Consider the following 27,835-nt stretch of genomic DNA (forward strand, 5'->3'; position numbering starts at 1 on the left):
TGAACAAAATGAGCATCTCTCAGCACACGAGGCCCCAGAAGCCAGTTTGCTGCCATCAAACTCCAGCATGTGATGTCATGTGGGCAGGAACTGAGCTCAATTCCAATAGCCAAATGTGCTTAGAACAAGGCCTGGTGGCACTTCACAGGCCAGACATTGACCCCGATCAGCCCCGACGTGCCCCTGCTTCACTTTAGGTCCCGTCCTACATGGTGGGAGGTCCACGGAGCAGTGTGTTCCTGAGGAGCTCGTTAGACATGCAGAGTCCCAGGCCCCCACCCCTCTGGACTCAGGACCTGCCCTGGAGTGGGACCCCGGGCGACCCCCCCACGTCAACACCGAAGTCTGCGAAGCAAGGCCTTAGGGCCACAAAGGCCGCGCCTTTCACCTTCATCCCGCTGGGTTGGGGTCAGAGGCACGGACAGTTGCAGTTTGTGGTTTTCAACCCTGAATGCACCCTCGCCTCTGCTCCGCCATCCGCCGGGCTCTGTTGACACCACGCGCTTGAGTCGTGCTCATTTCAGAGATCAGAGCTGTGGGCCCGGCCTCAGGCCTCCTCACTCCATGTCACTCGGATCGCTTGTGCCCAGAACCCGGATCGCTTGTGCCCAGAACCCCTTGGGGAGGTGGGAGGAGGAGCAGAAGCTTCCGGGGGAAGGTGGCATTGATCCCAGAGAGGGAGGGACCTGCCCCGAGGAGGGCAGGACGCGGCTGAGGAAGGCGGGGCAATCGGCTGTGAGGGCGTGGCCGCCGTCACCTTCACCATGTGCCATCGGGGCTCCCTGTGCCGCGCCCCCCACGCATCCCCTGTGAGCCCGCGGCCCCCTCACCCCCATGCCCTCCGGGATGAGCTCTCCATGCCAACAGAAACAGAGCCTGACACTTAGGATTTTTTATTTGGTTTCACTTAGAAAAAAATGTATCAATTATTACTTAAATGAATAGGTATTTGGCCTAGCTTGACTTTACATTTTCTATTCTGCCATAGACTTCTCAAAAGTTGGCCAGATTTTATATAATTTTTCCTGTGAACTGTTTTTTCTAAGATTTAGGTTTGTTTCCCCACGTTTTTTTCTGTTTTTCTGGGGGGTGGGGGTGGGGGTTGTATACCGTCGGGGGGCCGAGAAGGAAATTAGAAGGGGAGAGAGAGGCGCACTTCATTGGGAAGGGGCGGAGGAGGTGGGCACGCGGCTCCTGTCGGGCTCCCTGGCACTGGGCGGCCCGCGCCGCTTGGCAGCCACAGGCTGGTTGCGAGCAGGGGCTGGGATGGGAGTCAGGTCGTGTGGCTCTGGTTATGGGCTGTGTTCTCGTCCGCGCTGCGGGGACAACGCCGCCCACCCGGGCAGGGGCCGCCCGCCACCCCGGAGGGAGCTAATGGGCGCGTGGTCCGTCGCCCCGTGCCCGGCGCAGTGCAGCCCTCGGCCAGCCGTGCTTGCGGTCATCATCATCATCTCATTATTTCCATTCTGTTTCGTGAGAGCCGCCATTGATTGATGGCGGCTTCTGAGAAGCTCACCGCGTGACATGCACCGTCTGGGGAAAGACGGATGCCTCGGCCCTGGGCACCCCCGGCACCTGGATGCGCCCCGGGAAACGCGCCCCTGCAGTCGTCCGAGTGCCCGCCAGAGGGCGCCCGCGCACCTTAGGTCGCTGAGGCTGGAGGTCCGCGGCGCCTCGGCGGGTGGACCAGAAAACCCTGGGACTATGGGCTTTACCACCATTTCAGCCCGGTAAACTCTTTCTTGGCCACATTTAATACGAACCTCGTCGAGAGCGAACTCATCTGGTGGCTGCTGGGCCTCTGGCCTCTTTCAGCAGCGTGGTTTCATGTCTCTGCGGTGCTAAGCCTGAGCTGTCTGAGCGGCCGGGCGGCTGGGGGGTCTTGGCCCGTCTCGCTCCTGACGTCTGTCTCGGGCAAGTCAGAGCCGGGCCCTGGTGGCTTCGAGCGCCGACAGCCCTTCCCATGGCTGGAAGGCCCTGGCTGGGCCACTGCCCTCCCTGGAGCCTGGTCCTCAGAGGGGCTCAGCTGGGCAGGCCTGGGCCTCAGACCCTGGTCTGGGCTCCTTCCCCAACTCTGCCCGCCAAGCTGTGGCCTGAGACCTGTGTTCCGGGCGCCTTCTGTTGGCAGAGGGGTCCCACGGCTGGTTCAGGGCTGACACCTGTCTCCTGCATCCCGAGGCTGGAGTGGGGGACTGGTAAAGGGAGACCAACTGCTGTGGGTGCCGACTTGGGGTGTCACCGGGTGGAGGGCTGCTGCCAAAGCTGCACCGTCCCTGAGAGAGGACCGCAGGGAGGGTGGTGGCACGGAGGGCCTGGGTTTCCGCGGGTGGTCTCAGCTCCCTGAGGAGCTGAGCAAGTCCAGGTCCGCTCACCTTCCTTCCAGGACCCCACAGAGCCCCCAGGGCCTCGGCCACTCCCCCACCTCATCTGTGTGCAGAAAATAGGAAGGGTTTTGCTTTAAAAATAATGTATTTTTTCCTGTTGTCACTGAAGCAGAATTCGTACAATGTAAAATGAACCTTTGAACATGGACAATTCAGTGGCATTTAGCACATTCTCGGTCTTGTGCAACCATCAGTTGTGCTTAGTTCTAGAACATTTTCATCCCCCAGACACAAAAAGCAACCCTTCCATGTTCTTCCTGTCCCCACCCTGGACAGCCCCAGCCTGCCCTCTCTGGACTCGCCTCTTCTGGACATTTCGTGTAAGTGGGATCCTACCGTACATGTGCTTTTGTGCCTGGCTTTGTTCACGGAACATGTTCCGAGGCTCATCCGCACTGTCGCATGGATCAGGACATCCTTCCTCCCCAGGACTAAGTGCGGTTCCACCGTACGGGCGGGCTGTGTGTGGCTTGGCCACTCCTCCACTGGTGAGCCTCTGGCCCCCTCTTGGTCCCTGCGAATTGTGCTGCCATGCACATGCGTGTACAAATATTTGAGTACCTGTTTTCAACTCTGGTGGCTAAATCCCCAGGAGTAGAATTGCTGAAAATAATTTTCAAAGAATGCATTTGTTACTTGGGTCTGCACTGAGCAGAGAACACGGGCAAATGGGAAAGCCCCTCCTCTTCCTTTCTGGGGGCTCCCACTGTCTGCAGAAGGCATCATGCCCACTGTGGGGGCCCTTACATGCATCTCCACCCCCTCAAGGGGTTTCCTGATGCCCACTTCCCAGGATCATTTTGGGGAAAAAAAGGGAAGCACATGTGGCTGCCCAGGCATAAACTGGGGATCACTCCTTCATAAAGTTGGGGTAATAACACTGCATTCGATCACCACTGGATCCTCAGAGCACGAAGAAAACAGGGCCCAGGAGGTGCTGCAGAGCCGGAGGAGGCCCAGCTAGAGTCAGGACTGGTAGTTCCCATGCCTCTGGCGTCTGAGAGGCATTGCTGAGCGATGGCCGCAGCCCCCTCCTTGAGCACAGGCGTGAGCCGCCTGCCGAGTGCGCAGGCTCTGCCCTCAGCGATGCACCTCTCTCCAGGAAGGGGCTCCAGGCCCTTCCAGGGGGTCCTCACCTAGGGCCTCACATAGGACAGAAGAGGTGAAAGGTCAGTCATGAGCTGCTGTCAGAAATTCATGCCATGCCAACTTGCATATTTTAAAAAATATATGTATTTTCCCATCTCCTTTCCCCCTTAAGACATAATATGAAGAAAAACCAAAAGGGAAGTTTTTGGATGATTAATAATAATAATAAAGCCTAGGAAGGGATTGCTCTTTCTTTAAATAAAATTCCAAATCTGCCAGACTTTCCTCCAGAGAACACAGAGTGTCAAACCTGTCAATAAGCAAGTCCCCAGGGCCTCAAGCAGGGGCGTCTGAGGGCCCTGGGCAAAGAGCCTCAGGGTTCTCATCTGTGAAATGGGTCCGTGCGTCCTGGGGGGCGGAGTCCCCACTGGGGTTGCAGGAGGGGCTCAGGCTGCCCTGGAGGACCCCAGTGGCTTAGGGGTGGCTCTGCATGGGGCAGGGTGACAGCCCACATGGGAGGCCACTTCTGGAGATGCCGCCTCTTGTGACTGTACTGGTGCATCTGCGGAGTGGAGCTGACTGGTGATTCCTGCCTGGCGGCTCACAGCAGAGGGAAGGTGGGGGGGCTTCACTCGGGCCCCTCCCTGGTGCCCCATGGCCCTGCTCCCCTGCCTTCCTCTGGCCCCTCTCTTTTTCTCTCTTCCCCTTTTCTCCATTTCTGGAACATCACAACCTGTTTTAGACAAACAGATGGTCTGTTTTGTCTTATTTTGTTTGGCCTGTGCCATATTTTAAAATGTTTAATTAGACACCAATTAGATCCCACATTTTAGAAATCCATATTTCTCACTTCTCTTTAAAAATCAGGAAATTGGGTCACCCTGGCCCGCAGCCCTGGTCGTTGGGTGGGGAGCAGCTGCTCTCTCAGAAAACCTGGCTCTCCTTCTGACTGCGTCTCCCCTCAGCCCTGCCGTTTCCCCTCTCACAGATCCGAGGCAGCTTGTAAGAAGCCATGTGAGGCGCAGGGGCGTGTGAGTTGCAAAGCACTTTGTATCCATACAAAACTGTCATTCATTATTTGCAGTCATGCTAAGGTGTAGGACCTGTTGAGGGTTAATCAGTTGCAGTCATAACACTGGCTGAAACCAAAAGATTCACTGGGGGATAGACAGGAATGTCTGAGTGGGGCTGACTCCAGGCTGAGCCCAGATGCGGGCTGGAATGGCGCCCCTGTCTCTCAGGTCAGTGCCAGTCCCCTCTGTGGTTCGGCTCATCCTCCTGGTGGCAAAATGGCTCCAGTGGCTCCAGACATCACACTCTGGCATACTTGGAGTCTGGCAGGAAAGAGCGAAAGGCTCATTGGTTCAGGGCTTGGTTGGTGAACCAATCAGGGCCCATAAGAAGGATTGTCTCTTCTTGGGTTGAACGGGAGACCTGCACACAAGCCCATGGTGTGGTATCCAGTGGAAATTAGGGTTCTGGGGTATTGCCAGAGGGCGACTTGACCTAGGGCAGCTGCATCTCTTTCAGATGACAGAATGAGTGTGGCAGAGCTCTGCAGGCTGTTAAGTGTGGGGTGCCTGGCAGGGACCACCTCATTCCATACCCCCTTTATAGAGGAGAGAGCGCAGGCTGGGAGGGCCTGGGTGGCCTCCTCAGGGCCACAGCTGGTAAGTGGGTGCAGGAGCCAGATGCAGACCTTGGTGCTTAATGAGTCCTATCCCCCCAAGGACCCCTCCTGGCCACCCCCTTTCACTGTCTGTCCCTGACGGCCCCATGGATCATTTTCCTTTTTGGTGTTGACAGACACCCGGGTCTTAATAATCGTGCTCACTTGGGGCCTGAGCAGGGTCGGTGCTGTGGGAGGTCGGATGAGCGGTTGGCTCACTGCAGACCCAAGTGCGGAGGCAGCCAGGAAGCTCCAGGGGCGCGGGCAGCTGCCCTCTCCAGCAGCGCCCTGCTCAAAGCCACCCTGAGTCACTCTTTAATGGAATTTGTGCCGATTTTAATTCCTACCAGCACAAAAACCTTGCGTGTTCTTTATAAATATTTCATCCTCTTCCAGCAGCAAACATCCCAGAGCCCAGATGCCTGGTTGGCCGCCTCTGTTCCTGTGCTGAGCGGTCAGTCCTTGGCCCGGGATGGCTGTGGGCGGGAGGGGACAACTGCCACCCCCCTCGCTAGGCTCCCGGACTTGGCGGCCACTCTGGGAGGTCTGGACAGTGGAGAGCGTGACAGAAGAGAGTGAGGGTGCCTGGGAGGGCACTGACCACCTGAGATCCCCAAGGGGCAGGGCCAGGGCTCCAGTAGCACTGGCCCAACGTCAGCCACGCTGTCCAGTCCACTGCAGCGTGTCCTGGGGACGGAGTTCAAGGCCAGGTCGATCACTTCCGGCGGAGGGGCCAGGGCAGGCTTCAGGGAGGGGTGTTCCACCTTCGGGAGGACTGACAAACTGTGAAGTTCTGTGTGAGCCTGGAAGGCCATTTACAGCCAGCTGTTGATGAGCCTCGAGGGAGGCCACAGACAGTTCTTGAGCACCAGAGGGTCAGGAGCAAACTTGGTGGGCTGCCCGTGTTGCATGGTTGCCTCATTACTCTTTGCAGGGGGAGAGCCTGCTGGACACTCATGAACACTGCCTACAGCAGGGGCCAGGCCTGGGGGGCATCTCATACCCAGTGGCTGCCATGCTTAAGGGGAGTCTCTTAGGAGAGGCATGAGGCACAGGGGGTCTTGCCTTCTAGCTGCTGCTGGTTCTTCAGGGAGTCCGAGACCCAATAGAAATTATGTCTTATCACCCTCCTTCGGTCATTTCTCCCCTCCGGAAGGATAGAACCTATTCATTTTGTTTTATTTTGTTAGCTTGCTGCAGCCAAGAGATGCAGGCAGCTTCTCTACAAAGCCTCTCCCAGATCAAAGAGACCCACTAGGAATATTTAAGAGGCCATGGAAGTCAGACTGGATGACGCAGTGTCTGGGCGGACTGTGCCCAGCCACAGTGGGCTTGGTGGTGGGCTTGGGCCTGTCCAGGGCTTCCGGGCAGGCCCCGCAAGATAGAAATCATATCACAGTGATGCATCCCTCCAAATTCTGAGTGCCTCTCTGTGCCAGGCTGTGGGGTCCACAGAGGTGAGTCAGGAGTGGGCTCCGCCCTCTTTGGAGCCTCCAGTCTGGCCAGAGGGCAGTGGAAGGAAGGGAGGAAATGACCCCCCAGCAATGGTCAGGCCTTAGCGGCGACTCCCCAGCAGAATGGGACAGTGTCTGCAGGTCGTGGGGAGTGCAGCCTGCTGCCTCCAGCCCCGTCCTCTGGGTCCAGAGAGGGGAGCAGGCACAGAGCCATCCAGCCGAGAAGGCCCTGGCAGAGCAGAAGGGTGCTGGTCAGCCCACCATTCCCAGGCATTACTGGCCAAGGGCCCAAGGGCTGCCTGGTGCTGGAAGGCCTGAGCCCTGCATCTGAATGCCAGCTTGGGGTAGGCGCTCAGCTCCAACAGGCTTTGGCTCAAAGGCTGCAGAGCCCTGCTCTAGGTGAGGGCATGGATAGGTGCCCGTGAGCCTGAGGTCAGTCCTGGGTGGTGTCTTAGGCAGCTCAGGCCGCTGTAACAGAGCAGCACAGACGGGGTGGTGTGAACCACACACATTTATTTCTCACAGCTCTGGAGGCTGGACGTCCAAGATCAAGGTGCTGGAAGATTCAGTGCTCGGCGAGAGCCTCTTCCTGGTGGCAGATGGCCACCTTCTCACTCTGTCCCCATGTGGCAGAGAGAGGGGGTCTGACCCCTCCATCTCCTCATAAGGGCACTAATCCCATTCTGGGGGCCCCACCCTCATGACCTCATCTAAACCCTATCACCTCCCAAAGGCCCCCTTCCAAATACCATCCCACTGGTTTGGCCTTCAACATGAGAATTTGGGGGGACAGACATTCTGTTCACAGCAGGTGGTGAGTTGAGGGACCTGAGGAGGGGTCAGTTCTCACTCGAGCTCCATGACCTGCGCCCCTTTCACAGAGATGAGGAAACTCAGGCATCTTTCTAGGGTGCTCAGGAGTCCCAGGGTTGAGTCCAGAGTCAGCTTTCCAAAGTGGGGTTGGCTATTTTTACAGTCACCGTTCCGTCTTTGGGTTTGTAGGTTAGAAAGCCTGTGGCCTGCCTGCTGTGTGGCCTTGGGTGACGTGGCCCTCTCTGGGCCTCTCTTTGCCCTTCTGATTAGTGGGGAGGTCGCCCAGGTGACGTGGAGGTTCTTTTCCTGAGCTGACTCTGCATGTCTCTCTTAAATAACCCTGTAGCTTAGAATGCCCGGGCCCCTCTGGGTTTAGCAAGGGGGTGCCCTCCCGGGGCCGGGGCAGGGGTTTCATATACTGGGGAGTGGAGCTGGCCATAGGGTCTTCCTTTCCCTTCTCTAAACCATCCACATTTGCTCTGCTACCTGTCCCCCACCTGCCACCCTTAGTGCCCCTGGTGGGAGGCCAGGGCCCTGGGTTCAGGCCCCGAGCAGACACCCATTGCCCCTGCCGTCAGCCCGGTCCTGGGCCCTGAGCAAGCAGGTCCCTGACTCCGCACACTCAGAGAAGCCAGCAGGACGGGGAGGCATGGCTCGGTGGGGATGGGCAGGGCCAGCTGGGTGACATACAGTGGGCCCCAGTTGCTTGGCCCTGGGGGACAGTCATGCTTGCTGCTGCCAGGTGCCTGTGGGGTGTGCCAGGCTGGGGCTGGGGAAGGGTGACCCGTCTTCTTGCGGGGTGGCTATAAGCTGCTCTAATCTCCCCTTTTCAGCCTCATCCTCTACATCTGCCCAGAGAATTGAGTGACTCTGCAGAGGTTACAGGCAGCAGCCCAGAGGCACTCACTGGGGGCTACCTGGTTTCAGCATCTTTTCTGCACCCCGTGCGTGCTTCCTGAACCCCATTAGGAGGTTAGATCAGTGTCAGATGTCTCCTTGCTGAAAGGACAAATTACTCGTTTACTATGATGGGAGGATGAACAGTACCGTTCTGGGTGGGGTTCCTGAGGTCACGTCACCTCTGCCCGGCTTGGAGGCGGAGGAGAACCGGCGGCTGGGAGGTTGGGGTTCCTGAGGAAGGAAGACCTGGGTGGGGATGCAGCTCCCAGGATTGGTCCCCATGGGGGGGTGGGAGGCGGCCAAGGGGGGCTGGCAGCCCAGCCCGGGGCCCTCAGTGGCCTGGGATTCCTGTGCCCTCAGTGTTCATCCAAGGCCCCCTCATGCCAGGCACTGGATGGGGCTCAGCAAGGGCTGGCTGGCTGAGTCCCCTGGAAGATTTCTGGGGAAAGAGAAGTCCTTGGGGATCCCAGGCACAGGTCCAGAGCCCAGTCAACACTGGATGTGTCTGCATGGATGACATACAAATAAACAAGTGAAGGCGACTTGCCGATACGGCGAGCAGGTCGGTGGAGACGAACTGGTATGTCAGCGGGGCCTTCGCAGGAAGCAGTGCTCACTTTGAGCAATCAGTTACTAGGCCTTTTATAAACCCTCCTGGAAAGCGTGGTAGGATGGAGGGAAGGCAGCATGGTAAGGTGTGGTACCCGGGACGAGCAACAGCAGAGAGCTGCCTCCGTGCCAGGAGACAGTCACTGGAAGCGTGGAGAGCAGCCCTGTGCTGTGGACCCGCCAGCCGATGTGGGCCACAGCCGAGGTCCTCACCTCCCTCCCTCCCTTCCTCTGGCCTCTTTCTGGGCTGCCCATTGGATGAGCGCAGCGGGACCGGAGGGCTGAGGGACACTTGGTGTGGCTCATGTAGGGCAGCCCCTGGTGGGAGGACAGGGTGGAGACAGGTGCGTCTGGGTGGTAACGTTGAAGGTGTCCTGCGTGGCCTTCTTTTTCCTGGAGGGCATTGCAAACTCTGCAAAGTGTCTCTCATACTAGTGGGAATAGTCCTGTGCCCCAGACCACTTGGCCCCTAGGAGATTTATTAACGTGGCAGACCGAGCGGTGGTTGTGTTTATCTCCCACACTGTCTCATGCATGTGTCTTGCTCAGGAATGCCATCACTGCAGTGGGCCAGGTGACATAAACTGGGGATGTCAAAGTGATCAAATTCATGCATTCTGCAGTATGACACATCGCAGATTTGACGTAACCCTGAGACAGGACATACAGCCACACCGCTGTCCAGGCCTTGTGAACAAAGACTGCTTCTGATCATCTTTACCAACAGGAATGGGTGAGGTTCAGTGCCTGGTGTGCAGTGCTGGACCCAGCAAATGCTGTGTTGGTTTCTGCCAGTAAATACATCACATCTGGAACCATTAGCTAATATTACCCCCTTATTACGTTTCCAACAATCTACTGTTCTCCAACAGCCATCTGTCTTTTCTATCAGCTACACAGATGAGCTTTATGGAGATATAGTGGGATTTCCACCCCTGCATTTTGTATAAATATAAACTCACTTGTTTACCAAGATATGCTTCATTCTTTCCTGAAGACCTAAGTCTCCATCTGGTTTCATTTCCCTCCAGGCAGAAGGACATCCTTGTAACGATGCTCTGTAAACCTGCTGTTAACAAGTTTTCCTTAATCTGAAAATGTATTTTGTCTTCATTCTTAAAGGATATTTTCTTTGGGTAGGCAATACTGGGTAAATAGTCTTTTTTTAAAGCCTTTAAAGATATGATGCCACTATTTTCTGGCCTTCATTATTTATGATTAGAGTAAGTTGAAGTCAAATCTTCATTCCTCCATATGTGACATTGTTTCTCTCTGGCTGCTTCCAAGATTTTCCAAAGAATTTCAGCAGTCTGACTCTGATAAGCGATTTTCTTTGTTTTTTTTTTTTTTTTCCTGCTTGGGGTTCGCTGAGCTTCTTGAATCTGTAAATTTGTGTCTTTCACTTTTCATTTGTGGCTATTATTTCTTCAATTATTTTTTGGTCTCATTCTCTCTTTTCCTTCTGGGATGCCTTTTGATATTGTCCCACAGGTCTCTGAGGCTTTTAGAATTTATTTATTTTTGACCATTACTCCCCTCTGTTCTTCAGATTAGATAATTTCTATTGACATTTCATTGCTCTCCCCTTCAGCTTTCTATTTCCCCTTTCTATCCTTTCTGGCCCAACTCCGACTTGTCGTGTCATTTCTCCTCTTCTGTAAGGGCTGTAGGGTTTCTGAGGAGTTAGAACTCAGGCTGGCTCAGCGGGCTTGAGAGCCAGAGAGGGGGAAGAGAAAGCCTTCTGGAGGCAGACATGTGACAGCACCTCTCCAGTGAGAGTGGGGTCCCCAGGGGCAGGTAGGATGTGGCACAAATTCATGCCAAGGGAGACACAGGCAGACTGAACATAAGTGACGAAGCCCTGGTAGGGGACTGTAGTCTTGACAGAGTGAGCATCCTGGGGGAGACAGTGGGAGGGTGGGGGTCTTGAGGTTTGGTAGGTCCCTACTGAGTTCTGGGTCCTCGGCGAGGTGTCCTCCAATCTCAGCAGATCTACACAACACCCCCCACCCCGGGAGTCATTATCACCCCATGTAACAGATGGAAAAAACCCAGGTTGGGAGAGGTTGTCTGGGGCCCGGGACTGCATCTGGTTAAATGACTATGAGCCCAGGAGCTCATCAGCATGTCATTCAGGGTAACATCAGGGGAACCTTCCTTGATGGGGCCACATTTGAGACGTTGGGAAGCCACGTTCATTCTCCAAGTTCTCAGTCCAAATACTGCCCAGGATCCAGGTTTTGTAGGGGGCGGTGTTAGCCCCAGAACTTGCACTGGAACCTACTGAGTCTTCCGTTCCTTCTGCCGTATTGTGCAGACCCTCTCCTGTTCTGACGTTGCTCTCCAGCTAGGTGACCCTAGGAAGTGACTTCACCTTTCCAGCACCACCGTCCTCATTTTGAATTGAGGAAATACAGGCTCAGCCTTGATAGCTGATGTAGGGGACCCACAACGTGCTGTGCCGGGAAGTTGCAGGAAGTTTCAGAAGCAGGTTGACATATGAGGTCTTTAAGGCCCTTTTCTCACAGGGTCACATTCACAGGGCCCCGCGGTTTTATTCCTTTCTTTCTCAAATGTTTAATGTGCTAGGTGTTACTCAAAGTGTGGGGGATTCAGCAGTGAATAAAACAGGTAAAAACATTTGCCCTCACGGTGGTAAAGCTCCGCTCTGCAGTTACTTCTCTTAATTCAAAACCTCTGCTCTTAAGCCTCTTACTTGGTGGCTAAAAAATTCTGGGTCCGAAACCAACAGAAGAAATCAAGTTACCCCGCCACTAAGTAATTAACTCAGTTTTCTTGTCAGTGGTATCAGACTCATTATGCCTATTTAATAGGGTCATTACTAGGGTCATTACAAGGTCAGGATGAGGTGTTGCATGACGAGGCGTCCGCGTGAAGCCCGGCGTGCAGGAGTCGGCGTTCTCTGATCTTTGCTCCTGACCGTGACCCCTGGCGGGCTTGTTTAATTCCATCCCGTGGACTTGTTACTTTCGCAGTTTCCTTACTCCTGAATATGCTGCTTTTCTTTTGAGAAACTTCGTGTTGCTCTAAGAACAATGGAACGATGCCCAAACCCCTCCTCTAAGTGTTTCGGATGAAATGCCCCGAGCCGTGGGCACGCTGCAGACTCCGCTCCGGCCGGAATGCCCCGACGTGCACCCAGCTCCAGCCTCCCGAGACGTGTCTCCCCTGACCCTCCCTCCTGGTCCCTTCCTCTCCCCGCCATGTCCGAAGCCCCATCCCGACTGACATGCCCAGTCCCCTCCCTGCTGGAACTTGCCCGGCCTGCGCCACCCCGAGCCTCATGGGCTTCTCACTATCTTCCTTCTCCCCCCTGCCCTCAGGTTATGGGCACGCTGCCCCCGGCACCGACGCGGGCAAGGCCTTCTGCATGTTCTACGCGGTGCTGGGCATCCCGCTGACGCTGGTCATGTTCCAGAGCCTGGGAGAGCGGATGAACACCTTCGTGCGCTACCTCCTGAAGCGCATCAAGAAGTGCTGCGGCATGCGCAGCACGGAGGTGTCCATGGAGAACATGGTGACCGTGGGCTTCTTCTCCTGCATGGGGACGCTGTGCATCGGGGCGGCCGCCTTCTCCCAGTGCGAGGAGTGGAGCTTCTTCCACGCCTACTACTACTGCTTCATCACGCTGACCACCATCGGGTTCGGGGACTACGTGGCCCTGCAGACCAAGGGCGCCCTGCAGCGGAAGCCGCTCTACGTGGCCTTCAGCTTCATGTACATCCTGGTGGGCCTCACGGTCATCGGGGCCTTCCTCAACCTGGTGGTGCTCAGGTTCCTGACCATGAACAGCGAGGACGAGCGGCGGGACGCCGAGGAGAGGGCGTCCCTGGCCGGGGCCCGGGGCAGCACGGGCGTCCACGTCCCCGGGGAGGCGCGGCGGGGCCGGCCGCGGCTCGGGGCCGACGCGGCCGACCTCCAGTCCGTCTGCTCCTGCGCCTGCTACCGCCCGCGGGGCCACGCCGGCCGCCCGGGGGCGCCCCGGAACTCGCTCGGCCCCAAGCTGGCGCCCCAGGACCTCCCCCGCCCCGCGTACAGGATCGAGGAGATCTCCCCGAGCTCGCTGCGCAACAGCCTGTTCCCGTCGCCCATCAGCTCCGTGTCCCCGGGGCTGCACAGCCTCTCCGACAGCCGCGGGCTGATGAGGCGGCGCAGGTCCGTCTAGGGGGCGCGGGGGACACGCGGACGGACAGGCGCCGGCGTGTGCGGCGTTAAGTTCCACTGGCCCAACGCGACTTCTCTTCCTTATTTATTTCCGGTTAGCGTCCTTTATTATTATCGTTGTCATCGTCGTTATTTTCTCTCCTGCCTTCATTTCTCCCCCGCCTTCCCAGCGAGACAGAGCAGGCCCGGGGCGCGGGGAAGGCGCGCCCTCCTCCGACCCCCGCATCCGAGCATGAAGCATGGATCCCCCCCTCCTTCCCAGCGAAGGATGCCTTACATTTCCCCCCAGCCTGCCCCGGCTCCGGGCGGCTTTCCAGGACAGGTATGAGACGGAGCTGAGCGGATCCCCAACCCAGCTGCACCCCAGGCCGAGAGCCTCCAGCGCTGCCCACGGTGTGTCTCCGAGCTGACCCTCCCTCACCTCCCCAAGCAGCGGGTGGCTGTATGTGTGTACTGTGCGTTGCTTGAGTGTGTGTGAATGAACACACACACCGGTGTGCTTCTGTGTGTGCCATGTGACCAATGGGAAATATCAGGTATTCGTTTTTCTTTTCCATCACACACTTTTGTTAATAACCTGCTTTCGGCTGCTTCCAAACAAAACGGGAAAACAAAACCCACGAGGTGTTTGATTTACCATCTTGCCAAGTCGAGCATGTTCCATAAGCAGTCTTTATCCCAGGTGTGTCATGCCCATATTTTAAAAATGCTAGGTTCTAAATTATATTAACTTCTTTTTAGGGGGTGGGTGGGCAAGAAGACGTGGATCATTCTAGCTTGCCAGTTCAAAAATTTTTAAAAAGCATGCACTTTGTTAAACTGGTATGCATTATCAACACAAGAAAACAAAACTAGCAATGGAATAATCAAAAGCCAATGATAATATTAATTTATTAAAGACACTTTAATTTTATCATCTCCAGTTCCAACAATTTACCATGCAACTGGAAGTGTCAGAGGAAACTGGAAAATTGTTGGAACCGTGGAGTTCCTATTATTTTTATTATTTCCCTCTTATTTATGTGATGAAGGTGATGGTGATGGTGACCTGGACAACATCTACCTACATGAATAAGAATTCGGTTCAGATACTTGGATGAGGATGGGTATTAGGTTAATGTGGTTTCTTTTCCTAATAAAAAAATGACAGGGCATTCCTTGTTTAAAAAAAAAATATATATATATATATGGATTTCAAGAAATATTGTCTCTAATTGCATTTGATTTGTAAATAAGGGAAAGTTCATGTTGGTCTCAGGAAGTGTTCGGAGGCAAGGAGCTGTGTCTTGGCCTGCTGGGAACTTGTAGATCTCAGGGGACGATTTTTCTGAGTAGTGGGGAAATTCCCGCCCACTTTCAACAGGAGGCGGCCTGCTGACCCCCTGGGGAGCAGGTAGGCTATAGAATATGGCACATGGGGGGCCCTTTCAGTGACAGGAATGAAGGAAAGTCTGCCCTCTAGATTCACCGAGCGGACTTTCATTCCTCTTGTCACCATTCCTGCCTTTTCTGAAAATCACCCGCCCTCCCACTCCTTTTTGATAAACTGGAAGCTCAGGCTCTTCAACAGAAATGGGTTTTTAGTGCTACTGCTCAGAGAAGCAGTGGGAGCCCCAGGGGCTCAGAATAGAGGGTCTGCCCCTTAGAAAGAATAGATGCACAAGGATTCTAAAGGAGATGGCACCAAATGCCGCCAGTGCCTAATGTGGGCCATGAGGCTGAAACACAGCCCCTGAGACTCCTCTGAAGGGGCCAGCACTTTAATGCTGCATCTCATGTTGGAAATGGCCTTCATCCAGGACACAGGGTCTGTGACTCTCTTGGCCAAAGTGGACAATTATCAGTCTTCAAGGTTTGTATTGATTCCCTGGTTTTTAAGATTCAAAGAAAAATTTTTTAGTGCTGTAAAACTGTCCAGAGAATAGAAGCAATTACCCTTTTAAAATGTTTTTCTTTTGAAAGAGACTGTTGGCTATAGGGAGTAGTAGGTACAAAAAACCCAGGCATATTTCAGAGTACTTTTTGCCTTGGAGGAGGCTGCCAGGGGTAAGTTTAGGGTTTCTCAGAAAAACCTCGGTAAGCTTTGGCCTCAAATGGGGGCTGTGGTCACCTATGACTTATAAAGGAACCCGAGGCATTGAGAGGATGAGTGATTTGTTCAATGTTGACATGCCTGAGACAGAAGCATCTGAGAAGTGGATTCCCCCACGCCATGGCACCCTAACTCAGCCCTCGGGGGAGGGAGCCTGCCCCTGCTTCTCCACAGGGAAAGGCGCCAGGAACATGGCTGGACCCTTCCCTCAGGGCTGCTCCCTCCCTGCAATGCCTGTGTAATATGGTCATGAAGTGGCCTGCTTCGCTTGAATGCCTTCAGAGGCAGGGGGCTCCTCTCTTCCCAGGGGAATTTAGGAAACATTCTGAGTTCTATATTTCCACAGTGGTGACTCTCTTTAAAGGGTCAAGGATGCAGGATGAAGTCTCTTCTGGTCATGTGATGACCACCAACCTAAGTATCCGAGCGATGCGGAGTCTGTCTTGGTTCTGGGTCCCTAGTTCTCCTGCCCTTGGCTGCTGGCCGGGCCCTGTGGACGGCAGTCACCCAGCCCCCCCACCGACTTTCTCCTTCTGTTGTCCTGGCTGCGTCGCCTTTGCGGTGGCCCCCTCCTCCAGAGGTGACGTGAAACATCCTTATGCTCTGAGCGTTCACGGGGCTTGCTTCCCTCATGCTGTCCATCTTTTTCTTGACAGTCTGACCCTTTGCCACCATGGTCTCTGGCCAAGGAGTCCTCCGGGCACACCCCTGAGGTGCTCTCGTGGGACCACCGAGTCAGGGCCTCTAGGGTGCTTCTCTGATAAAACGGGCCTGGCCCTCTCCACCCGGAGCTCAGCCACTGACAGACACCTGCTCACTCACACTTGGTGGCCTCAGAAGCCAGGAGGAAGCTTAGTCTGAGCTACCCACCTACATGCCCCCAGTTTCAGAGGAAGAAACTGGGGAAAGGGTGATCCGTAACTGAGGCCGCACAGCCAGCATCAGGTCTCCCCGCCTGTCTCTCCTTTTGCTGTGTCCTGGCTGCTCGTTACTTCCGCCCTCGGCAGGTCCTGACTTGTTGGACTTCCTGGCATCTCAGGCCCAGGTTCCTTCCTCCCTCCTGCACCTGGGGATTTCTTCCTTTCAGCCCAGCTTTCTCACACCGTCTCCCAGTCGGCCATGCTGTTCGTGGTTGGGGGGAAGGACGCATGCCAGCCCGTCTGCGTACAGGTTTCAGCCTCATGAGAATGAGCTGAGAAGGGGCTGTGGTCCACCAGGACCGCAGGAGGCCGGCCGCCACCCGCCAGGGAGGGCTCTAGAAACCAGCACACCTTGTAGGTGCTTAAAGAGAGTTCAGATTCCGGCTTGAGTGTTTGCCAGCTAAGACAGGAGGAAGGTGGGCAGTGCCCCTGTGTTCAGTTCTATCTAGAGATCACCTGACTGTAATCTTCATCACACCTGTCATGGGTGGGAACCACTGGACTGGCAGGCTTCTTGATAAGGAGTAAATCAACGCACTGCATTTTGAAATATCTGGTCAGCCCTGGAGCTTGGACTGGACCTCTTCTTTCCGTCCATACCGCTCTGTCCTGCAACCCAGGCATCAGCCTTTCAGGCGCCATGGGCTGCCTGCTGCCCTCTCTGAAGCTCCTGTGTGCCCCTGCTGCGCATCGCTGACTGGGAGGAGGGTGCCAGCCCTCAGGCATGATCTCAGCAGACCATTTGCAGCCCAGGAGTCCCCACCGGGTCCCTAATTCTTCATGGAGGAGAAGCAAATGGACACAGACTGGAGCCTGGGGAGCTCTTCTTTGCAGATGCCCGTTAAAACCCCTTACCCTATCCAAGAAAAGAGGGGAGATGGCTTAATCTTGTTTTCTGCACATGGGGTCTTGATTGGGAGAATCTGGACCATAACCCAGAAACCCACAGATAAGCCTAGGTGGTCATTTTTTTTGCTGCATCCAGATCTGAGAGCCCTGGGGGTCCTTATTCCTGGTGATAATCGCTAGTGGCCGGAAGCTGGAGAGACAAATGGATTAGAGGCATTCCTTGTCTGTGTGCATTGATGTGGGGAGGGAGGTGGAGAGCAAAAAATGACCAAAGAAAGAAAATTACCGGGTGGATTATCACCCTGTTCTTCATGCAATCTTCTTCTTAAATAGTAAATCTGATCATGACACCTTTTCAGGCCGTCTGCAGAGGACTGAGGTCCGGGGCCTGTGCGGGGGTATTTCCGCTCTCGCATGATGTGGAATGCTCTAGTGAGCTGTGGCTTCGCTCACAAAGGGGTGGCCTGGGCCCTGCCACATGCAGACCTGCCGCCCGGGCGCCGTGGTCTATGTGCGGCCTCGGGAACACCCCAGACACGGAGGGGTCAGCAGCATAGGGACGGACCCACGCCTCCTGGCTTCACCAGACTCCTGGCTTCACCTCCCAGGGCCTCACTAGCCTCTGTGGCCCCCTCACCAACAGAATGGGACAGTTTGGGCGGATGCAGGAGCATTCAGCACGAAATGAATGTGACCCAGGAAGACATGTGGCCTGGGGGTCCTGGTCACTGGGCACATCTGAAGGTTGAACTTCCCAAACAACAGCAACAGAAAATTCATTTTGTTTGGCAGGGTGCTGGGAGCTGGAGAGATGCAGGGGAGCCCAGAGCAGCCCAGGAACACCGGTCTTCAGGCAAACTGGGGCCCCAAAGTTCTCAGACCCCCAGAAGCCCTGGGCAGGAATCATTTTATGTGGTTTTTTCTCAACCACACCTGGGTAGAGGCAGCTGTGTCAGGGGGGCAAAATCTACATGATTCCCCACCACCAGTTTCCTGTTTTGAAAATTCCAGACTTACAGAAAGTTGAGAGAACAGTACCAAGACCTTCCGCCCACCTGTCCCCCCACCCCTTCTTCAGCACTTTGCCGTATTTACTTAATCCCCCACATTCACACTCAGGTATTTGGAGGGGGCAGTGATGTCTGCAGCCTTTAGGTGGTTCAGCCAAAGAAAAGCTAATCTCCTAGAACAAGAGCATTTTCCTAGATAACAGTGCCATCATCACTCTTAAGAAATTTAGCATTCATACAATAATGTTATCTAGAACATAACCTGTGTTTTTATTCTCCCAGTTGTCCCAAAAATGTCCTCCAAAGCTTCTTTTGTGACTGAGAGACACTATAAGAGTTCAGCCTGGTTGCCCCAGGCTCCCCCAGTCTGGGACATCCTTCCTCTCCATTTTTGTCTTTCACGATGCTGCCATTTTGAAGAGTCCAGGCCAGTTGTCCTGTGCGATGCCATCCAACCTGCTGCTGTCCACTGGTTTTCTTGGTAAAGGAACTTTCGGCAAGAAAACAACCTTGGTGATGCTGTGTAGCCATGACCAACACATTTGATATGTCTGGCTCCCTGGAGACCCCTGTGATGATCTCTTTCATTATAGATAAACAAGTCATGTTAAATGTTGTTCACTGTTGGAGAAACTAATGGAAGCTTCAGGAGAGGTGTCTGTGGGTCCCCGGATGCTGGGTCTCATTGCCAAAGCTGAACAAGGCTTTGCTATTTCTGACATCTCCCATGGAGCTCTCTTCTGTGCTGAGCGGACATCAGCATGTTTCCCCTCAACCCCTGTGGGGCTGACCCAGCTATAAATGGCCATAAAGCACAGAGATATGCTTGCATTGTCATAAAGCTGGCTAGCAGGTGTAACCCAGGAGGGCTGTTGTAAGGGTCCTGTAAGCCACTTGGGGTACTTTTGCATCCAGTAGCTTCTCAATGAGTGGTAAAGATTGCCAAGCCCTTCCTAGCATTAATAATCATAAAAATGTAATTTGTTGTTATGGAAGTAGGCTTGGCCATCAGGGGCTGTAATTCATTATCACTGTCTTTGAAACATTATTTATGCTGGCAGGTTCCATTGTGGCACATTGAAGCGCATCCACGTGATGGACATGGTCACCCCACCACCGGGTATTCACGGCGCTCGCCTGGCAGGGTTGAGTGTACCAGGTCCAGTGAAGCCATGAGTGGTCCACAGCTGGGCATCCCCCTCAAAGCAGGTGTTTGGCATGTCATCAGACATCAGGAGCGTGCTGGGACAGCTCACCCTGCAGTGGGTGGGCTCTGTAGTGGGAGCGTCACCAGGAACCAGCACTGTTCCTCGTGGAGTACTTCTAGTGGAGGCTGAGCGGCATGGGGACGCGTGCAGTATGTGACAGGAACCTCCAGCCTTGGCTGTGCACCTGCCCGGCACTGCCTCAGGCACCCTGAGCCTCTTCTCGCCTCCCTGGAGCAGCAGAGGAGCTGCTCAGATCCTGGCCCCTCACAGGCCTGAGGCCGGCTTCTGCCACTCACGGGTGGGTGGTGGTCTGCTTCCGGAGCCTTGGTTCCCACCTTTAAGTTAGAGATTATAAATGAACCCTATTGCACAGAATGGCTGTGGGAACTGCCCATGGTGACATTCACTGGCACCCACACTGTGCTGAGCCCCGCGTGAGCGTGCTTGTACATGTTTGCATTCTCATAAAGGCCGGTCTGCATCTCTCACCGGGTTACTCCGCGGGTATTTCATTTGAAATCAAATTATGAAAAGGAACTGACTGAGTCTGGTGGGGGGGCTCAGATGGAGCCTCATGGAGGAAGTGGCTCTTGGTGACCTTTGAGGAGAGCCTTGAAAGGGCCAGTGGGCACTGCTCTAGGCAGAGGCATGGTGTGGGCAAAGGCGCAGACTTCGTCCAGCCATCAGTGGGATCCTGCCGGAGCCACACCCAGCCGACGGGGCAGTATGATTGTCAAGGCTCTTCATGAGCTGGTCACACCCTAAGTCACTCAGGCCAGGCTTGTGCTCAAGAACCTTCCATGGCTCCCCAGTGCTCATGCAGTGCGTTTATTCAAAGTCTTTTGCTCTGACAACCACAGCCGGAGTCTTGGGCCTCCGTGGAGGAGCTGTCCACCCGAATGTCCTGGGCTGCCTCTCCCAACAAACTACAGATAGATCCTGGAGTCTCTCCAAACTTGAATTCTCAGAGTCCTGCTGTTCAGGCGGAGTTCACTGGTGTTGTTTTGTCCATCTCTGGACATTAGCTTTAATTTGCATGTGGGAATATTTCTGGATAAGATCTATTTGGTCTTTCACTTATGTCTCCTGGGGACTTGTCCTCATTCTGTCTCCTCTCACCTTACCGAAGACGGGCGAGCGACTAGCTGCAGGAAAATGCCGCCGGACTCTCGGCTCACTTGGTGTGAAGAATGTGCTGTTTCCTCAGTGACTCTGAGAACAACGGCTTTTGTGACCAGGGCCTCAGTGACCGTGGCTAAGGCCCCCGGAGTCTGAGATGCCCCTGTGGGCACCCGCCCTTGCTCTGCCTCTCTCTGCCCTGGAGCCGCTGCCTCCTGTGGGCCTGTGCTGAGGGAAGTGTCCTTTGAGCAACGGCATCAGCAGAAGAGCCAGAGGCGCATGCTGTCGTGGTGAGTGCGGGGGGTCAGGGGTGCAGGTCAGCTGTCTGCTCCTCAGGCCCGTCTTCCAGCCTGGGTGTCTGAGGGGTGCGCCAGTGCTTCCAGCCAGGGCCAAGGAGTGGCATCTCCACGCATGGAGCTCCCTCCGTGTGTTGCAATGTGGACTTCGATTTTGGGATGAGGCCTCTGGGTGCTGGAGGCTGAGGGGGCCAGTGGCTGGGTGGAAAGAAATCTAGCTTAGATGTGGGGTGAACCAGGACTCAAGCCCTGCCCTTTGCTGTGTGACCCGGAGCAAGTCCCTTCACTTCTCTGCATCTGAGTTTCTTCTTTCCAGAATAAAGGGTTTGGCCAAAGTCGCAGGTTCGCAAGGTCCCCTTCACTCCCCTCCTCCCACATATGCCCGGTTCTCTCTGCCCTCGGCCCGCAGTCTGGGGAAGACTGGCTCGGCTGCTGTCAACCAGCACATGGAAGTATTTACCCAGATACCTTCTGTGGCAGGTGACTCTCCCAGTTAGACTCCTGGTTAATTAAGGATCCATAATTAACCAGTAGCTCCGTGTGGTGAATCTCTGCTTAGTCCCCTTGATAGGCACCCTTCACCCTGACCGCAGGAAGTGCCCTGTTCTAAGGAGGGAAGCCTGAGCCCCTCGGAGTCATGGACTGCCCACAGCTCCAGCAGTCACACTCACTCGTGAGAAGAGGGTCTTGGCTCCCCAGGATCTGCCTGTCTGCCTTCCACTTGAACCTGAACCCCCTTTCTGTGAGCCGTCTACTGCCACTCCTCCCCGCCGCATCCTCTGCTTGTCCTATTTCAGGTGTCTCTCTGCTTCCGGGAGAGATCTGTTCTCTACCAACAGGAGCCACTGGTCCTGCAGGGATCTTGTGCCAGGCCCGTCCGACTCAGGCCCACAGTCTGCTCTGCAGGGCCAGGCCACCATGGCACCCGCAGACGTGCACATGTGCAACGCTGTGCACAGATGTCACTTCCCTGTGTCCACCCACAGTTCACGCTGGGTGAGGGCAGGCCAGAGCACGCCACCTGGCAGGTGGGGCCACGAGGCTCAGAGATATTGTGGCCATGGGACCCCAGCATCCTGATGGCATGTTTCTGGCCCTTTCTCCCCAGGCTCTGTGCTCAGGTTCATGGGGAGCACCGGGTCCCTCTGCCTGCCTTCAGGGAAGGACCCAGGGGACTGCCTCGGGAGAAGGCAGTCACCTCCTGGGGAATCCAGGGGGTCATCATGCCAGGGGAGGGAGTGGCTCCGCTGGGCAGGCATTGGAGGGGAGAATGTTTCAGGCCTGCAGGGAGAGTATTTGCTGGGTCTGCCAGTTCCTTCACCTGGCTCAGAAGCCCAGCTCTTTGCAGACCCCTAGGAATAGAGAGGAGGGCCACGCTCAGACCGGGCCTCTGGCGGCTGTTAGTAGCCTCACAGACCTTGGTCCTACCGCGTCTCGCCCTCGTAGCAATGGGCCTCCGAACGCAGACCCAGACAGTGGGGTGAGTTCTCCGGCTGCAGGCTGAGCTAGCAGGGTGCAGCTGGAGGCAGAACGCGGCTGCAGGGTGTAGGCCCCCCAGGAAGACCACAGGGTCCCTCGTGTGGGACAAAGGGCCTGGCGGGGGGTGAGAGGGCTTCCACGGAGCCCCTCCAGTAGCATACAGTCACTGGGCAGGTCACCTCCTGGGAGGCAGTGATGAGAATGGCTCAGAGGAGGGCCGAGATGCTCAGACACGACGTCCCAGTGAACACGCCCCGTCTCCATGCCTTTATTTTCCCATCCTCGAAGGAAGGATTTGGAAGGGTGGGATTGTTCCCGAAGGATGGGAAGTGGGAACCTGTCAAGTAGGGGCTGCCTGGGTTCTGTCTGAAACTGTGGGACACAGGTTGGCAGGGACTTGGGGGTGCTGGGGAAGCTGTCCTGTCACCTGTGTGTCCTTGACTGGTGGTCGTCGGTTCCAACGGAGGTAGAGTCAGGGCTGGAGAGAGGAGTGGAGGGCGCGTTCAAGGGGGCGGTGACTTTTTATTGGGGCAGTTTTATTCTTCCTTTCTTTGCATCACTCTCGGCTCCTAACTCTTACCGGGTTACTCCAGGGGCATTTCACTTGAAATCAAATTATGAAAAGGAAGTGACTGAGTCTGGTGGGGGGACTCAGGTGGCGCCTCATGGAGGAAGTGGCTCTTGGTGACCTTTGAGGAGAGCCTCGAAAGGGCCAGTGGGTGCTCTCATCTCCCGGCGAGAGATGCAGACTGGCCTCTGTGGGCATGCGAACATGTACCAGCCCACCATCCCTCTTGGCGCCCAACTCTGGCCGCTCCAGAGGTTCCAGTCCAGGTTTTTGGGGACCTCTAGCACCCAAAGAGCAGCTCTGGGTTTGGAGGAGCGAGGTCTTGTGAAGTTCTGCCATAAGCCTTGACCACTAAAAACATAGAGCCAAGCTTCGCCTCTGCAGCAACTCGGTGGCCGGTGGTGGAGACCTCGGGGCTTTGTGAGCGCCCGGCCCGGCTTCCTTCCTCCTTGTGATGTGCGTGCAACCTTGGGCAAGTCACTTCTTGCCCCCTTCTACACAGGATGAAACAGCCAGGTGAGAAGCAGGTGTCTTCCAGACAGGTGCAGGTGGATGGAAGGAATTATGTCATTATGTATGAGGTTCTCAGTGACATTTTGGTGGGGGCAGGTTTGGAGGCATGGCAGAGCTAAGTCCTCCCAACAGAGGGTTCCTAAGCTGAGCCAGCTCCTCTCTCCTGGGGATGTACATTGTTCAGGTGCAGCTGTCCTGTAGACCTGCTCACACTGAAGAATCACGTCTACCCAGACCCTCGGACCCTTTCCTTGTTGAGTTCTGCTGGTGGCCACTGCTCACAGTTCCTAGTGGATTCGATGCTTGCCCATGGTGTGGGTGGGGTGCTTTCCAGCCCCCCAGAGCCCACCAGCCACCCGGGGAACCCCATGGAAAGGCTTACTTACCCTTCCTTAGCCTGAGAGGATGAAGCAGGTACTAGATGTGAGCTGCAGCAATGGCGGGCCTGGTAGCCCCACAAGAGCCCCCTCTGTGCAGTACTGCAGGCTGACCGATCCATTTATCCGGTGATTATTTACAGAGCATGCTCAGTGAGGACAGTCAAGGTGCCTGCTTGGTCTCACAGGCCAAAGTTCCCATGGCTCCCTGCTCCCAAGGTGCACGAGGCCTAGAAGCAGAGTCAGATGAGCAGGCATTGGGATCAGAATGTGCCTTCACAATCGCTGCGTTTCCTCGAGCTGAATTTTAGAAGTTGTGTAGAAAAGTAAAAATCCAATGAAAGGAAAAACACGATTAGTGGGAACCCAGTGTAGCAGAACCCACAATTAACAAGATTTCTCTATAATTGGATGGCTCCTCAGAGAAGAGCAAACTCCTGAAAAAGGCTAATTATATATTTGTTTATTCAGCCCACAAATAGCATTTTGACCGTTGCTTTGGGCTGGAAGGGACCTCCAGAGGTCATCTCAGCCTACCCTCTGCTTTATCAGAGATCTGCATGGAATAGACAATGCATCGGAGTTAGGTGAAACTGTTGGCACTATTGAGCACATTTAGACAGGGAAACAGACTAACCCCAAATGGAAGATTTGAAGCTATCCTTTATAAGTGTTGATCAGAGAGTTTGCAATTAAATAAACAGGAGACACAGGCAAAGACATCGAAGACAAGCAGTAGCAGATTTTAAACCACTGGCTTGGTTTACAAGGAGGAAGAATTTCTGATATAGTCCCAGCAGGCCAAGCAATCGCTGATGCTCCCGCTAATAAGTCTATGATTTGTAACTTCAGCCAATTGTGTATCCTTGTACCTCAAAACATTAAAAAGAAAAAAGTGTCATTTGTGACCCCAGACATAGAAGAAGTTAAGCTTGAGTTAATTCCAAACTCACACTCACTGAAATGACTGGCAAATGACAGGGGTTTCATTCCGGGGGTGGGGGACACAGAGATGGGGATCCTTGTGTATTCATTTGGGGTGCGTGTGTGTGCGCTGACTGGGTATCGTTGGGTCTCTGGATTTTTGGGGGGCATTGCTGGGCCTTTTCATGACTGCCTGGGTTTGGTTCTGGTGATCCTGCTGTGGGAAGGACCGGTGCCCGGGGAGGGTGATGGAAATCGGGACATTTCCGCCAGAAGCGGGGGCAGCTGGGCCGCATTCTGGGAGGACGGAATGGCTTGTCCCGAACCCCTCCCAGGGACCTGCCTTCCCATGTTGGTGGGCATTTGGGGTTTGGACAACAGGTTTTCCAGCAGTCAAGGCATCAGCCCTTGGGTGGGAAGCTGCACCTGATTGGGCAAAACCAGTGATCCCAACTGGACCACAGGGAACCAAATTCAAAGAACCCTACTGTTCCTGTCCGCTCTCCTTTCGTTTCTGCCCTGGCCTTCTCCGCCTGTGGAGAGGCCGTCTTCACAAATGGCCTTAGAATGCCGTTCTGAAGTTTAACAGAATGAGACAACCATCAAATGAGTATCAAAAGTATTTATTATTGAAGCTTAACAGAAGAAAGAAAAAACTGTATCACCAATGTTTACAAGTCCAAGCAGACATCCAGCCCATGTAAAATATGTAATTTATGCAAGGATTGCATCTTTCTTTTGTAACGAATGCACTCAGCAGCCCTGTATATATTTTACAATGTCTTTACAGAAAAAGAAAGAATCATTTACTGTAGTGTTGTAAAATAATGCACTTTTCTAATTTTTTCATTAAAATCTCTATGGCACGTTTGCAGATGTGTCTTGGTCTTTCTTCACCAAGAAAGGTGGCCTGGCCTGGCCTCCCCTGCGCTGAGCCCCCTTCTGAAGGCTTTTTAAAGCAAGCCAGACGGCGGCTGGCTGTGCATGACTCTTGGGCTTGGTCCTCCTGGTTGCGGGCAGGCTGCCTGGGAAGTCTTTCCCCTAAAACCCTAGCCAAGACCTCAGCTGAGCTGAGACCTGACCGGCTGGCTTTTGTTTTACTTCTCTGGCTGGGGAATCTTTGCTCAGAGCATGGCAACCCCTTTTCCCCTTTCCCAGTCTGTCTGTGTGGGAGGAAGACAGACAGGCAGAGAAAGGTGCCCAGGATTCATCTCTGCCACAGTCTGTTTCCAGCACCCCACAGTGGCACCCATGTGTCAGGGCTTCCTGACCTCCCGTGCCCCAGAACACAGGCACCAGGGAATCTGCGAGGGTGTGGCAGGGGGCACCGTGGTCGGCCCTCAGGGTTCTCCTCTGTAAAAGGTGATGGAGCTGGGGTTTGAAGATTGCCAGTCAGGTGCCAGACCCCTGCTTCTCGCAAGAGTATCAAGGGCCCAAAGCAATTTCTTCACTGCTGTACTCAGCGCCTACGACCGTGTTTGGCTACAATGTCCCTTAAGTATTTGTTGAATGCCTAACTGATTGAATAAGGTCAGAACCAAGCCCCATCCATGCCCTGCAGGGCCTGGTGAGGCTCCTGGCATCCTTCCATTCTTCCTCCCGGTCCCCTCCGCACCCTCCACTTCCTCCCAGCTTGTTCCAGGCCCCGAAGGACGGGTCTGTGGCCTGGAGGTGGCTTGGAGAGGCTTAGAGAGGCATCCAGGCAGAGGCTTGGGCCCGGAGCCCACCTGGAGGTGGTGTGAAGACTGCGCTGGTTCACAGAGCAGCAACCTTGGAAAGGGACAGTCAAGGGACTTTGTAGTGGGGGTCAAGTGGCTCCAGTGTATGACCCAAGGCAGAGTTCTCTGGAAGGCAATTTCTAACCTCATGTGGAGGTTAAGTGCTTCCTAAGAACTCTGTGCTTTCCAGAATCTTCTAGATGGGGGAAGGGGGTCTGGTGGACAGGGCCCCTTTCCTGTCCTTTCCATCATTATTTTGGCTGAGCCCCACCATCTCAGAGAGGTCCTCAGGCAATGGCAACAGGAAGGTTTCTGAATCCTGGCTCAAAAAGGGGGGATTCGGGACTTCCTTTCTCCCAGTTTAGAGCTCTGAATGCGATGAGAGCACCTGGGGTTCTCACTCCCCCTGCAAGGGGCCCCCTGGTCCCACCTGCTTGTCGTAAGCAGGGCACACGATGTTGGGTGTTACGCAGCAGCTCAGCTGGACCCCAGGTGTGGCTCCCACCTGCCCAGGTGCAGGGCTGTGACTTCAGAGCCTATTCAGGGAACCCTCTTCATCAGCACCGCCGCCGTCACATCTCCAGCATCACTGTGCACCTGTTAATAGTAACGATCATTTCTAATGGTGTTAATTAAATATAATTAAGTTTCTGGATGTTTTTCTGTTTGTCACTGTGTCACACGGTTAGATTTTCATCAAGTTTGCGATGGCCTGCCATTGAATATAGGTATACATAACATTCCTGTTGGGGGGATCCCTGAACAGGACCCCAAGGGGGAGAGCAGTTGTACTCCAGGGCAGCTGGAGCCCAGGTGACAAACTGGCCCTGTGACTCCTGACTGGGGCCACACACCACAGTGTAAAGAAAAAGATGTTTTGAGGTTTCATTCTCCCTTGCCACAAATGAAAAATCCTATAATCAAAAGCCACAGGGCAGGTGTTTCAGATTGCAGGGGCCGGGCTTCCACGGAGCTGCTTCTGTGGGCACCGCTGTGTCCTCTTGAAGAATGAATAGTAAAAGGAGCTTCATTATTTTATGATGGTGAATACTTCTTGCAAGCTGCCTGGAAGAGTCAGTTCTATCATTTACTATCTGCACGTCCTTGGGCGCTTCCTCCTGTGCGAGTCCAAGACACCAGTAAGTACAGCACAGCAGCTCCGGTACCAGGCGTCATCAGGCGGTCACTACGTGCATGCCAGGCCCTCTGTGCTGCGTGCTTCCTTGGAGGGGAGACGACAGATACTTCCCTACTTGTCTCCATCCCTTATTTAGTATTTGTTACCACTTTTTTTTAAGAAAGTAGACTTTATTTTCAGAGTTCTTTGAGGTTCAAGGCAAAATTGAAAGGAAGGTTTAGAGGTTCCCATACACCCCTTGTTCCCTGCCATCACCTCCTCAGTTATCAACACCCCCACCACAATGGTGCATTTGCTACAGTCGATGAACCTACGTGGAGACATGACATCACCCAGAGCCCACAATATACATCAGAGGGCATGCTTGGTGGTGCATGTTCTGCGGGTTTGGACAAAAGCATGATGCCCTGTAGCCGTCATTACAGTATCATAAGGCGCGGTTTCACTGCCCTGAAATCCCCTGTGCACCACCTGCATCTGCTAAGCGCTCTTCCTGTAGCAACTCACAGCATTTCCCACAG

The 27,835-nt window shown here is 54.6% G+C and overlaps 1 protein-coding gene across 1 annotated transcript in view; it reads left to right on the forward strand.

Annotated features, from left to right (window-relative positions):
- KCNK9 (potassium two pore domain channel subfamily K member 9) overlaps positions 1-25,454 on the forward strand; it is an 84,531-nt gene extending 59,077 nt beyond the window's left edge. Inside the window, exon 2 of the mRNA XM_037023273.2 lies at positions 12,263-25,454. Coding sequence (XP_036879168.1) covers positions 12,263-13,104 — 842 coding nt within the window. The 3' untranslated portion in view covers positions 13,105-25,454. The remainder of the gene's footprint in view (positions 1-12,262) is intronic.
- The last annotated feature ends 2,381 nt before the right edge of the window (positions 25,455-27,835 follow it).

This window comes from Manis javanica, chromosome 2, assembly GCF_040802235.1.
Source record: "Manis javanica isolate MJ-LG chromosome 2, MJ_LKY, whole genome shotgun sequence".
Taxonomy (NCBI): Eukaryota; Metazoa; Chordata; class Mammalia; order Pholidota; family Manidae; genus Manis; species Manis javanica.